This window comes from Erpetoichthys calabaricus, chromosome 3, assembly GCF_900747795.2.
Source record: "Erpetoichthys calabaricus chromosome 3, fErpCal1.3, whole genome shotgun sequence".
Taxonomy (NCBI): Eukaryota; Metazoa; Chordata; class Cladistia; order Polypteriformes; family Polypteridae; genus Erpetoichthys; species Erpetoichthys calabaricus.
Window position 1 is genome coordinate 116,159,684 of NC_041396.2, and position 15,294 is coordinate 116,174,977.

At 39.3% G+C, this 15,294-nt stretch overlaps 1 protein-coding gene across 5 annotated transcripts in view; it reads left to right on the forward strand.

Annotated features, from left to right (window-relative positions):
• phactr2 (phosphatase and actin regulator 2) overlaps window positions 1-15,294 on the forward strand; it is a 374,544-nt gene that overhangs the window by 280,383 nt on the left and 78,867 nt on the right. For all 5 annotated transcript variants that reach the window (XM_028797302.2, XM_051924262.1, XM_051924261.1 and 2 more), the window contains exon 2: window positions 6,427-6,594. In XM_028797302.2, coding sequence (XP_028653135.2) covers window positions 6,427-6,594 — 168 coding nt within the window. The remainder of the gene's footprint in view (window positions 1-6,426; window positions 6,595-15,294) is intronic.

The following is a 15,294-nucleotide window of genomic DNA, read 5'->3' on the forward strand; positions in this document are numbered from 1 at the left end:
GACAAGCACCTCTGGATATTTTACTAAGTCTAAATGCCTCTTTGGATGGTTGAAAATATGTTGTCAAAATTTTAGTTTAGGTTGTTTGCAAACTTTGTTCAATAAAAAGGCTCTATATTTTGACTGCATCTATCATGCAATGTGATTCCTTCTCTTCATTACTGCCACCCCCTTGAAAACTATCACTTTATGGGGCCATTCAAACCTGTATTAATACTTGTGCTGTGGAGACTGGCTCGGACACAGACAGGCAGACACGCTCATGTCACCCAACACATGTTTATTTACACTATTATTTACAATTATAGTTCCACAAACCCCAAGCTTCCCCAAAGTCCAGGCCAACCACTCTGCCTCTTCGGACCGCCTCCTTCTCTCTTTCTTGAACCTTGTCCTGCTTCCACCCGACTCCAGCCTTGAATGAAGGGAGGCGGCCCCTTTTATCCGTACCCGGATGTGTTCCAGGTGTGCACCAGCAATCCCACGGACACGCCCCAGTGTGGCGGAAATGCCGGCTGTCCTCCCGGAAGCACTCCGGGTGTTCCCTCTCTTCTTCCTCCCAGCACTTCCTGGTGTGGCGGAAGTACTGGGGTCCAGGGTCCTTCAGGCAGGGGGACGCCCCCTGGCGTCGACCACGGGCCCCCACAGGGTTGGGCTTCCAAGCCCTGTACCCGTGGCCCCCAATAGAACCAGGGCGGGCGCCCCCTCGTGGTCTGGAGGAGGAATGAGCCCTCCTCCTGTCTTCCTGGGCGTTCCGGCCGGGCATGAGCCCCATCCAGGTGCCACAGTGCATATTAAAACGTTTTTTTGTACAATGTACAATTCTCATGACAGTGGAATAGGTTATTCTTAGCTAGTAATTGCAGTGGAAAATGTGGTTAACATCCACTCATGCATGGGAAAACAATACCGTCCAATACCGTGAAACCAGTATAATTTTGAAAAATATTGTGATATAGAATTTTGGTTATACCACCCAGCACTAGTCCTGCACCTCTTTATTACCCATTTACAAGTAACCCCAATATAAAGGTGTCTGTTGATCATGATTTTCTGGATTATTTACAGCATGTCAATGATAACTGTTGAAATGAACCACTATGCTGAGCAGTATCGATAGTCACAGTAACCCTTTTGCTTGTTGCTGCAGATAATGTGAATATTTTTCAGTCATATTATCAGATTAATTTATACTTTGATTGTGAAGAAATAACTTTGTATTGAAAAATGCCAAACTTACCCTTTATCAACTAATGGTTCTTGTGATTACAGATGCAGACATACAGTAAATCTTATAACACTAAATGTCAAAAACCTGATAGTGATTTCTTGACATACCAGATCTGATAAGTGTGTTGCTGCCAAAGCAACTTTGTAAGAGATTTTTTCATATGGTACTTTGTAAATAAAAGTATTTTGGTAGTGTTTCTGTTTACTAATTATTGTAACAGTGATATCATACTGTTTGGGTGTTAACTTTCTTAGTATTGATTTTCAATTACCAAAACGAAAATGGTTGTGAGTAAATTTCGTATGTTTACATAGTTAGATAAAACTGTATCCCATGATGCTCATATCATTTTTAATGAAACCAATGCCAAAAATCCTCCTCTCTCCAGTAGAGTCCCCTCACCAAATGCAGAATTCGGGCCCTGTTCCTCAAATCTTACTTCTAGAACAGAATTATGTTGTAAACACATGTTGTGGATTTTTTTAGACCAAGCATTTGTGATGTTACTTGTTCTTCCTTGGTATGTTTATGTGCATTTCCAGTTTAAAGTACCACAAGATTGCAGTTAATTTCCAGCTCGATTTGTAAAAAAAAAAAAAAAAAAAACAATCTTCCCACTCTGTCTTTTATTAGAGAGAGTGAACGATGGTAAAAGCAAAAGAAATACATTGCAACATCATAATGTCATATGTGACATTTTCCTATTTTCTAATAAGTAGCATGAACTTCAAATTTGTCTTATAACCAATGCTAGCTATTGAAACTGAAATGTATCTAACTTTGGCTAAAGTCAAAAAACCTATACTTTCAGTATACTTTACTGACATATTAGCGAATGTTTTGTGTTGAATTGTACTTGTATTAGATCAAGCCTCTCTGGTGATAAATAGCATTATCATGAACAGAAAAATGGTTAAATCGGCAACTATAATTGTTTTGAAAAGGATCAGGACAGCTTCATTCACACAAATACATGTCTAATAGTCTCCAGCACATTGCTCATCACTTGTAACTATTTAAACACAGCAGATAACTCAACAGCTCTCCACTCTGTTTCTAGGACCTTATCATGACAGTATAGCATAGTGCTAATTCCAGTGTCAAAAAATGCCCAGCAGAATTCTGATAGGCCCTTACTCTGTCACTCCTCTGAACCATGTCATATTTTAAAACAGGGTTTTAACTCCTGAGCACCAAAGAATATGAACATGTGCCAGTCAGGTGACAGGTATGCAGAACACACATGATTGGTCATTAGTTATATTAGGGGCATGATAAAGAGTTTCACACTCTCACGCTGTGATATTATCCAAAAATTTAAATTCCCATATTTTCAGCAACCATATGTCTTCACCTGGGGCCTCATGTGTAATGCCATGCGTAGAACTCACACTATAACATGGCATAAGCACAAAAGCGGGAATGTGCGTATGCACAGAAAAATCCAGATGCATAAATCTGCGCATTCACCAACTTCCACGTTCTTCCACTACATAAATCCCAATCAGCGTGAAAAATAACGCACGTGCACGCATATGCTGCCCCACCCCAACTCCTCCTAGAATTACGCCTCTTTGAATATGCAAATCAATATAAATAGCCCTTAAGCTCAGCATTCTGTGAAAAGACAATGGGAAAAGTACGGGGGAAAAATAGAAGAATTTCAGTGAATACCAAGTGGATTCAAGGAAAAATGTACTATTTGTTGGTTTAAACAGTGATATAATCAACAAAAGGATGTTTATCGAGTGACATACAGTATAGTGTCAGAAAAACTCGAAAGCTGAAGTTCACAAAGTCGCACAGTGCCCGAAATAAAAAAAAGTTGTCACATATCAAAGTCACCTTGAAAAGGCGACTCATAGCCCACCGTCTGAGTATCATTTGAAAGCTTATTAGGGTACAGAGAAAAAAAAAATAGGCACACAGTGGGGGAAAAAAGCTCGAAATGTCAACTTTAATCTCAGAATTTCCACTTTAATCACATAGTTTATTTTGTCATTATAGTAGAACATCATAAACTTAATCTTAAATCGTTTAATTTAGTAGTTTCTCAAATCCCATCATAACTAAAGTAGCACGTTAAATGCTTTGTTTTGTATGTGATCTTCTATGTGTGTGAATCACTACGTGTTTCCGGGCTTTCTCTTCGTCCAACAGGACACAGAATCCATTACATTCGTAATATTACAGCTCTCTGAATAATTAAAATACTGAGATGTATACGTGATATCTTTTTCATGATGATAGGAATGAAAGCATGTTATTAAACATGGGAACACGGTGGCGCAGTGATTGTTCATGTCTCACGCAAGATGCTTGCTGCGCCATGCGTGACCTTCGATAAAATAGTTTATTGCAGCAGTACTGTCTCTTTCAAACGTACTAACCTCCAATTCCTGTCCTTACTTTTCTTTCTTCAAATACCCAATCGCCACACAATCAGCTCTGTAATAGACGTTAAGCCATCTGTAAGCTTAGAACGATGATTCTTCAAAACGTTTAAAAAACATTGAAATATCTTTGTAGTACGTGTTTAATTATTCTATCCATCTATACTTCCAGTGTCGCGCCAGCCCAGCAAGAATACAGCACGAGGTAGGAACAATCCGTGAACTAGCTAGCGCTGCGGCACCATGTCCTCACATGTTTAATTATTAACAATATAGATTATTTAAATTAAGTTAAAGTTTTATCTGGATAATCAACATTTTGCTGCATTTCATCTTAAAAATGATATTGTCATCATATGTAAATACGTGCTTTATAAAGTGGCGCAGGTTGTGCAATATTATAACTGTGTAGTGCAAGTTTACATTGAGGTAATTGTACTTGTAAGTACAAACAGTTCTACAAGGAGCACTTGATGGACTGATGGAGTGCGTTTAAAGTTCTGCTTGATGCTGTATAGCGATAATTCTTTTTCCGATCAGCTGCTGCTGTGATTCCCCACTCAGATACAGTGATATAAATACTCCGAGTGGTGCAGTGAGAGTAATATGGAAAAAGATGATCTGCTGTGGCAACCCTTAACGGGAGCAGCAGAAAGAAGAAAAAGAAGGTGCAGTGAGAGTAACAACGCTAAAGCAGTTATGGTATTTGGAATACTATGGCTATTCCCTGGACCATTATATTGTTACAGGTTAATTACAATCAGATGCATTACACTAATAAACAATATGCAGTTAGTTTCAGTGTATTTATAAAGCCGCGTCAGGAATGTGGATCTAAGAAAGAAAGGGTAACCACACAGGAACAGTAGCACTGCTTTGACGCTGGGTGCCGCCAATCTGCAAAACCGAGAGGACAACTTGCATACGCCAGGGTATGAGGTACCGTGGAAATGTGCGTGGCTTTACACCAAGTTTAGCTTTTATACGCGATTTGAGCATGGAAACGTTCATACGCAGCATCTTTGTGCGTACGCACCATTTATACATGAGCCCCCTGGTCTTTTCTATTTTTTTTTTTATTTTTTTTTTTTAAAACAAGAGTCCATGAGTCATATGCACATTCCACTTTACAAACACTACTATAATAAAGGAAAAACATTAATAATAGTATAAATATAAAAAAAGATTTTGAGAGCCTTGTGTCACCCATTGCCTTGGTAACACTTCCATTATGCACTGGGAGTTGATGACATCAGTAGATTCAATAGAAAGGTAACTCCTCGTAAGCCTTCAAACTACCCAAGATTGGATAATCTTATTAGTGGTTACATATGGTTATTTTGGTATTTGATCCGTGCTTGAAATAAGAGTTTGAATTTTGGTTTTGCATTGTGGGCATTGTCAGTTGATTCCTTTCTTCCCATTTAGTTTCAGCTTTGTTTCCTTTAATCTCATTATACTCCCAGTCCCTCCATTCAAACCCTTTACTATATCTTTTGAGACAGCAGTGAAATATGTACTTTGTCTGACTTTGTCATATACTGCAATCTGTATACATATAGTACAATATAACCTTCATTTTGTAGAGAAACACTTAAAAATTTGTTAATATGAAATTTTTAAACATTGGATTAGATGATTTTTTTTTTTTTTTTTTTTATATTGTTTCTTTTTATGTTTGCAATAAAGATGCAACACACTTAATGGAAAAAGTTGGCAGCTTTTGTAATGCAGAAAGTCATATACGTCTGATGTCCTAAACTGCAGCAATAATGGTAGATACCTCCCAATTGACAAACTTTTATTAATTTTATTTAAGATATTAATATTGCATACAATCAAATCGAACTTATACAACAAATACAGTAACTAAATAAAACTAGGAAAACAAAAATGAAAAAAAAAATCAAAGTTTTAAAAAGGAAAGAAACAAAACAGAATTCAACAACCACTCAAACAACTGACAAATTTCTTCTGGTGTCTCGTTTTTATCAGTATACTGTGCACTATTAAATCTGATTAGAAACTGAACATGCAATAATAATTTGTGTTGAGTTTTAAATTTAGGTAAAATTATCATTTTTATTAATGAAGAAATCAAAAATTGACTCATTTTTCTTCAGACTTTATTCAGTTTATATTCTTCTCAGAAATCACAGCTATATGCATATTGTGATATTTGTGATATAATAACCACGGCAGTTCTCACTCCTGCCTCACAGGTGCTTTAAAATGCTGTGTTTGAATCCTGGCCTGGTCACTGCTGGGAGTCTGCAGGTTCTCCAATCTTGTTCAAGCAGTCTCCTAAATCCTTCCCTATCTAAAAGAAGTGCAGTTGGGTTAGCTGAACATTCGGAGTTAGCCTGGACTAAATATGGGTGTTGTGCATGGCTGTGGCCTGTAATGGTTCAATGGCCTGTTCAGTGTTGGTTCTTGCCTTGCATCTGGTGCTGTTGCCATAGGGACTGTGACCTAAATATTATATAACGTGGGGTAGATAAGGAATATGCAGATGGATAATATTTTTAATTCCTGTTGCAATGTATAATATGAAACTACTATTTATTTGAAATACTTTGTCAAGCTGTTATAAAATTATCAATGTGCATACTGTTAGGATGCTATATAAAGATGCCTGTGATGGTTAATTTGGTACTATGTGCTATATGGTAATCAGATTAAAAAGGAAAAAAATAACTTTTTGCATTCACTATTGTTCTTATGTTAGGCAATTGTTTTACTCACTGTTTTTCTTCTTTTAAAATTGTATTGATTTTTTTTTTTCTTTTCTAATTGTTACAGTGGATGGTTTAGAAAAAGCATCATTAGCAAACACTGATGTGGTTCTACCAGGATCCCAAACACCCCCTCTCAAAAGGAAAGGCAAACTTTCTTCATTAGGTAAAATTTTTAAGCCTTGGAAGTGGCGAAAGAAGAAAACCAGTGAGAAGTTCCAGCAAACCTCAGCAGGTACAAATATCAATGTCATGGATCTTGCTGTCAACATTTTGTCTGGATGGAATAAGGCAACTATTCTGCTATTTATGTTCTGAGAGCCGATATTATTATTTATTCTATTTGTGTTGTTCGTCCTGTCGAATGTTTAACTTTAGTGACTAGGAACTTTGCCTGTGTAAATTTTTTAAGGATAGAATATCAATACAAATCATTGCAGAAAGTACAGAGTGTAACTTATTAAGAAAATAAAAAATCAGTTTGGCATGGTTCATACTGTATTTCCATGTAAATTAGACACAATTGGTGATACCACAGGAAAACCCTCAACTAACATTAGACAATGAAATACAGTCAAGTACATTAACTTGTATAATTTTTATTATGTACACTGTAGAGTTAAATGAACAGGAAGTTATTACTATTTAATTTGAACCTGAACAAAATGGGTCAAATGAAGTAAATGAACTGCATAGATAGATTGATGCAGAGGTGTCTTATGCCTCTGTGCACATTGGTCTTTACAGATCTTAGGTGTGTGTGTTTGCTTCTTTTGCTTCATCATCAAGCATGTATTCTAGCAAGACCAAGAAGCTGTCAGCTCTGTGTGTATGTGCGCATGAGCTTGAGTGTGCCTCAGTGTTTGCATGCATGTGCCTTTGAATAAGTCTCAAAAACAACTCTTACAAAAATTTCAAAAATCAGTAGACTGGGTCCCATGACTAAGCAGAGCAAACTGCGCAACTACCAGTTAAATTAAATGTGTCCACTGATAACTACTGGTAGACATATTTCAGGCCATTTTTGAGGTATATGGAGATAAGTACTGGCCCAGAATAATAGGCCTGGAGTTTGTTTGAAAAAGAAAGGTTGTTTTTTTTTTCCTGAAGTTATCATTGTACATAGGTTTACACAGACAAGCACACGTTAAAAACACCATGCTAACATCTACTTTTCTTGACATTTAAACATCATAGAATCAGAATCTTAACTATATAGTGAAGTTTTGACTATATAGTGAAGTTTTGAACTCATTACCAAACTTACAATTACATGTGTTCGATATTTTTCTCATACTTTTTTCCAATTTTCCCTGGCCCTTTAGCTATGTATTTGCAGTTGATTTAGGGATTTTCCATCCCGGGAATTTGACAGTTACATTGGCTTTTAATTTTTGAGTTTAGGTTAACCCCCCTGTGAAATATTTTAAATGTTCTTTGTCACCATTTTTGAGCACCCATTGTTGGGGGTGTGTACTTTGAGGTTATGAACTGTGAATCACAATGCAATAGGATACAAGTTCACTGTAGGGTCATATCCATATCAGTTCACAAATTCTAAGTAATAAAAACAAATTATTTGCTCTTCCCTTTAAAGTAATATATAAAATTTCATAACCCCTCATGGTGCTAGTCAGTATTGACCCCATGACCCATTGTTTTTGTTTTTTAGGTAGCTTGCTGTTCTTAAAAGGACTGCTAAGTTTTGCCACACTAAGATAGTGACCATGTGACTGTAGCGGATTCACCCTTTTTATAGCCTTCCCACACATGGTGCTGAAGCCACTCATTTTCATACCATTTCATCCTGCTTACTCAGAACTGATGCTTGTTTTTGCCCTCTGCTGCTGATACTAGAGAACCTTCCTCTGAGTGCTCAGCAATGACTTCCATCTCTTTGCAATACCACACAAACTCTAAGAAATGCTGTACGTGATCTGGAAAAAAGGTTAAAGATTGTTTCCATGCTGAAAAGGAAATAAGGTGAAGGACGTAACTTTTTAGCAGTATAGACTGCGTTAGGTGTTAAACTATAAAGGAAAAAGCTTGTAAAATAAATACGGGGGAAGGAGGGAACAAAGCTAGGTCAGATGAAAGAAGAAAGGGTGAAAGTAGGTGAAAAGAAGCTGCCATTAGAGTTGAAGTTAGAGAATAAAACATTAGTCAATCATTAAGAGCTGGAGAAATATGCAGTAGGAATGAGCTCAGGTACTTTTGTTTTTTCTAATACTACCTTTTCTCTAGGAAAAATAAGAAACATATTGAATGCCCAAATTTCTTTTCTACATTAACACCTGTACCACATGATGACATTTTGTCAGTACCAAAGCTACCAGAGACAGAGCCTAGATGAGGCAAATGAAGGTGCCGCAGTGCATGTGGAAAATGATCATAATATAGCTATTGAACTGTTTATGTCTGATCAGCCCCATCTGATAACAGTCAGAAATAATCGGGTCAGGAACTTAGGTTCGTCGAAAGCACAAGCAGAATTACCTGGTTAAAGATTAGGAGAATGGGGATTTCTGTCGCCTAGATATGTACATTTCTGTTATTCAGAGCAACCAAGAAGAATTGACAAAGTTGTTTGTGCGGTTGACAGCATTCTGCACTGACATTAATGACTTGTTTGTAGCTTAGTAGTGAGCATGACCCACAATAGTGGCATCTTTTTATTGTTTTGTTGCTGTTAAGAATACAAGCTGTTTGGTTACATAGTGGCAGTGTCAGCTCCTTAATACAAATTGCTTTTTTAGTACACATGAAATAAATCTATATACTGCTCAAAAAAATTAAAGGAACACTTTTTAATCAAAGTATAGCATCAAGTCACTGAAACGTTTGGGATATTGATCTGGTCATTTAAGTAGCAGAGGGGGTTGTTAATCAATTTCAGCTGCTTTGGTGTTAATGAAATTAACAGCAGGTGCACTAGTGGGGAAACAATGAGGTGACCCCCAAAACAGGAATGGTTTAACAGGTGGAGGCCACTGACATTTTTCTGTCCTCATCTTTTCTGACTGTTTTTTTCACTAGTTTTGCATTTGGCTGCTGTCAGTGTCACTACTGGTAGCATGAGGCAATAGTCCAACTTCTCCAGGATGGCACATCAATTTGTGCCATTGCCAGAAAGTTTGCTGTGTCTCCCAGCTCAATCTCATGGAGGAGATTCCCAGAGATAGGCAGTTATTCTAGGAGAGCTGGACAGGGCCGTAGAAGGTCCTTAACCCATTCACAGGACCGGTATCAACTCCTTTGGGCAAGGAGGAACATGATGAGCACTGCCAGAGCCCTACAAAATGACCTCCAGCAGGACACTGGTTTGAATGTTTCTGACCAAACAATCAGAAACAGACTTCATGAGGGTGGCCTGAGGGCCCAACATCCTCTAGTAGGCTCTATGCTCCCTGCCGAGCACCGTGGATCTTGATTGGCATTTGCCATAGAATACCAGAATTGGCAGGTCTACCACTGGCGCCCTGTGCTTTTCACAGATGAGAGCAGTTTCACCCTGAGCACATGTGACAGACGTGAAAAGGTCTGGAGAAGCCATGGATAACATTATGCTGCCTGTAACATCGTTGAGCATGACCGGTTTGATGGTGGGTCAGTGATGGTCTGGGGAGGCATATCCATGGAGGGACACACAGACCTCTACAGGCTAGAGAATGGCACCTTGACTGCCATTTCGGGATGAAATTCTTGGACCCATCGTCAGACCCTATGCTGGTGCAGTGGATCCTGGGATTCCTCCTGGTGCATGACAATGCCCAGCCTCATGTGGCAAGAGTATGAAGGCAGTTCCTAGAGGATGAAGGAATTGATACCATTGACTGGCCCCCACGCTCGCCTGACCTAAATCCAATAGAACACCTCTGGAACATTGTTTCAGTCCATCCAGTGCCGCCATGTTGCACCTCACTGTCCAGGCGCTCAGTGATGCCCCGGTCCAGATCTGGGAGGAGATCCCACAGGACACCATCCGTCGTCTCGTTAGGAGCATACCCAGACGTTGTCAGGCATGCATACAAGCATGTGGAGACCATACAAACTACTGAGTACAATTTTGAGTTGCTGCAATGAAATTTCATCAACATGGACTAGCCTGCCGCATCATTTTTTCACTTTGATTTTTGAGGTGTTTTTGAATTCAACCCTCTGTAGGTTGACAGTTTTCATTTACATCAAACAATGTGGCATCCTTTTGTTCCTAGCACATTACCCAGTCCATATCAGTATAGATATCCAGCATGATTTTTTTTTCACCCCATTGAGATCTGATGTGTTTTCAAAGTGTTCCTTTAATTATTTTGAGCAGTTTGTGTTCAACTTGAAGCTGTCTGTCATCACCAAATATTTTTCAGGAAGCAATTAAATTAACATGGAACAGTGGTCTCATCCGTTGTGGGAGATGGATGTGTGAAGCGAAACTCCATTAGCAGCAGTGTTATTTTTTCTTTTTTTCTTTTTTTTATCATCCCGAGGTATCCTGTATTTAATCAATCCGAGGAGGCTCAATTACAGTATATGCAAGCATATATAAATATGACCGGCAGAGAAGGGATTCAGAAAGAAAAGGAAAAGACAGCTAAAGCTTCATTCAAGCCTAAACTGGCATCAAGTCTAAGCTCAAGGTATGGCCTTTCAGAGACTGACCTGGAACAGATAGGCAAAAGCACAGATTTCCTGGGACCTGACGCTGCTGCATCGTCTCTAGTCAAGAGCGAAAGTGGGAGCGATTGTACAAGTGAATCAGGCCAGGATAGCTAGTCGATTGCAGAAATTCATTGAAACTGAAAATGGCCTTACCTTCCATGTTGTCAGCTACTCCTCGTAAACCGGAAACATCGACTCCAACTGGGCTTACCACTTCATCAGCAGAGCCCGGAGAAGACCAAAATGATCTGTCTGAGCTGAAGGTAATGTTCGCCGCAAATGCTACCTCTCGAGACATAAAGGAGCTTAAGAATGATTTAAAGAAAGATATAAAAAAAGAAATAAATGATATAAGGAAGGAAATAAAGGACATACACAAGACAAACAAGAATCTGCTTCAAGATATTAAAGACAAAGAAAAACCTTTAATCGCTTTGAGGCAACATTTAAAGGTATGCTAGAAAAAAATGAACAAATACAGGAAAATACATCTAAGTTTGGGAATAAACTTGGAGCACTTAACGCTCAGTTGGAAGACATTAAGCACACATTTTGAAACAGCTGAACAACTAGCATCTACTGCTGATGGAAAAGCAATGGCTACAAATTCCGAATGCAAAGCACTCTAAGACACACTAGCTGCACTGAGAGATGGATGCAGAAGGAATAATATTAGAATCAAAGGTCTCATTGAGAATCATCAAAGTCTAAACCCAGTGAAATTTGTAGCTGAACTATTCTCTAAAATAATTGGAGAGGACTTCAAATCAGACACCAAGGTAGCAGCAGCTTACCGCATAGGGGGATCAGATACCTCTAAACGTAGGACTCTCATCGTGCGTTTTGAAAAGTTACAATTTAAATTGCATATTGTATATGTTACTCCTCAGACAGAAACGTGAGATTACATTTGAAAATAACCACATTCTTATTTTTCCTGATTTTTCATCTTCAACAGCTCTCAAGACGGTTCAAGATTATAGTTAATGCTTATAGTATTTGGACTGCTTTGTCAATAGATATTTTAATCCTTATACACCACTGCTGGGGGGCTTGTTTTGTTTTGGACGTGCTCCGTCCCTGGGTGTGTTAGAGGACTGGGACTTTGAAGTGTGGTCTAGCCTCACGTGGGGAGTCAAAATGGGGGTGTAGTGGACTGGGGGGGGGAGAGAAAGAGAGCAAGTTGTTTCTAATCTATCCTTTTAATCTTTATAAGTGCCAACGTAACATTAGGCTTAATGGCAATAACTCCTGGGAAAACTGGAAATTAAGGTCAAAGCTGTCTTATCTTAATTTAAGACTACAAAATGACAACAAAAGTTCAGAAGCAAAATCTTCATGACCAAACAGTTAACTTTGTGAACAGTAATGTTAAAGGGCAGAATCATGAATTAAAGAGAGAGAAAGTATTCTCTCACCTGAGAGGTCTAAACGTTAAAATAGTATTTTTACAGGAGACCCACTTATTAAGCAGGGATCAGTTTTGCCTGCACAGAGACTGGACTAGCCAAATGTTCCATTCCAGCTTTACAAAGAAAACTAGAGGTGCTAGAATTCTTATACAGGTAGTCTCCAAGTTACGGACATCTAACATACGACTTATAAACGGGGCCGCAGCTGCTCCTTCATCTGTCTGGGGGACGCGACGCAGGCTCCACAGTAACTGCCACTCCGTCATCTTCGGCCTGGGGACCCTGCAATTTGGTGGCTGGACGGAGGCAGTTTAGCTGCTTGCGCAGTGTAGTGATGCTGCAAGCGGTGACCCGGTTGTGGGTGAACGGAGGCCATTGAGGGTGAATGGGGCAGCGGGGGACAGCATTGTAGTGTGCCTTAGGTCGCTGTCTGTTGAATGGGAGCGGTGGTGGGTGATTCACTACTAGCCTTTGGCCACACCCTGTTCGTTCTCGGTGGGCGGACACTGCAGGCAGCAGCATGCTGTATTCAAGTGGAGGTGACTGTGTGGTGGGCGGGTGGTGAACCGCTCCTCGCCGCCCCCATTCAGTCTCAATAGCAAGCCTGCTTGTACTGTTACATACATAGCAGGAAGTTGTCTCTCATCAGTACACCAGACATGCCTGACGAGGGGTGCCTTCCTGCTGTGATAGCTTGTACAGTACTGTGCAGAAGAGCTCATCTTAACCTTTTGTCTTCACCCTTCATCAATGTCTCTGAAACACAAATCTGATGCAAGTACTGGTGATAAAGTAAAGAAGAGAAAAACCATCACCATGGAAAATAAAGTAGAAATAATAAAAAGGTCAGAGAGAGGTGAAACTGCATCATTCATTGGCAGAGCACTTCGGTTACAGTCGGTCAACAATAGCATTTATTAAAATAATGTACCTGTTCCGAGTTACATACATATTTCAACTTAAGAACAAACCTACAGTCCCTATCTCGTACGTAACCTGGGGACTGCCAGTACATAGAACAATCTCATTTGTATTAACAGATGTAGTACCTGATCCTTAAGGAAGATATGTGATCGTCCTGGGTAATTTATTTAACTGTAAAGTGATTTTGATAAAAATCGATGCGCCCAATGTGGATGATAGGGACTTCATCCAAAAAATATTAGCATCCATTCCCAATGTGAACACTCATAAAATTATAATGGCTGGGGACTTAATGCAATTTAAATCCAGACCTAGATAGGTCTCCTGCCACAGGGGCGATGACATCTAATGCTGCAAAAACAATTACACAGTTTATAACTAATCCCAATTTATCAGACCCCTGGAGATTTCTAAACCCTTCTACTCACCAGTGCACCACTGCTAGTCAAGAATTTATTTATTTACTTTTTATAGAGAAATATTTCTTGCCTACGATTAAATCTTGTAAGTATGACGCTATTGTTATCTCTGACCACACCCCTTTGATCATGGAGCTAAAATCATTATGCCTCACATACTCATTTCACAGATGACGTCTTAATCCACTTTTATTAGAAGATGAGAACTGTACAGAATTTATATCCAAGCAAATTGATTTTTTTTTTATTATTTTTATTCTTTTTAAGAGGCAAATACATCCTTTGAGGTTTCTGCAGGAATATTCTGGGAAATTCTGAAGATGTTCTTAGCAGGACAGATTATCTCATATCTTACCCACAAAAATAAATTGGAAACCAAGAAGGTATCCAAGCTAATCGGTGAAATTACCAGATTAGATCAAGAACATGCCAGGTGTCCAAATTAAGTACTTCATAGGAAAAGACAGGCTCTACATTCAGAACTCAACCTCTTGACAACTAAAGAAACAGAACAACTCATTTTTAAATCAAGACATCATTACTATGAACATGGAGAGAAAGCTAGTAAGATTTTAGGTCAACAAATCCACAAGCAGGAAGTTTTCAATGCAATCCCAGCAATCACCAACACAGATGGAGACAAAATCATTGACCACAAAAATAAACTGCTCAAAAAAATTAAAGGAAAACTTTGAAAACACATCAGATCTCGATGAATGAAATATTGGAGTGGAGAATCTTTACAGAGTAATACTGTGGAATTCGTCAAGAATAAAATAATGTAACAGATGTCAATGGAAACCAAAATCACCAACCCATTGAGGGTTGGATTCAACATCAGATTGATAATAAAAGTCAAAACTTAAAATTACAGGCTGATCCAACTTGCATGAATTTCATCACGGCAACTGATAATGTGAATCAGTAGTGTGTGTGGCCCCCATGTGCCCATGTGCCTCTATGCAGTCCAGAAAACATCTGGGTATGCTAGTGATGAGATGGAGGATGGTCTCCTGGTGGATGTCCTCCCAGACCTGGATTAGGGCATCAGTGAGCTTTTGGATAGTCTGTGGCGCTACTTGGCGGCGTCTGATACACCGACACAACACTCTGGAGGCTCACAATTCGATTCAGGTCTGGGAAACGTGCGGGCCAGTTAAGGCATCAATGCCTTCATCATCCATGAACTGCCTACACACTCTGGCCACATGAGGCAGGGCATTGTCAGGAGGAATCCAGGACCCATTGCACCATAGTAAGATCTGACAATGGCTCTTGAGAATTTCATCCTAGGTCCTAAAAGCAGTCAGGGTACCGTTGCCTAGCATGTGGAGGTGTGTGTGATCCCCAAAGATATGCCTCTCCAGATAATCACTTACCCTCTGGCAAACTGGTAATGCTGGATGATAATGCAGACTGCATAACATTCACCATGGTGTCTCCAGACTCTTTCACGTCTGTCACAGGGACTCGGTATGAACCTGCCAATTGTGGTATTCTCTGGCAAATGCCAGTTGACTGGCA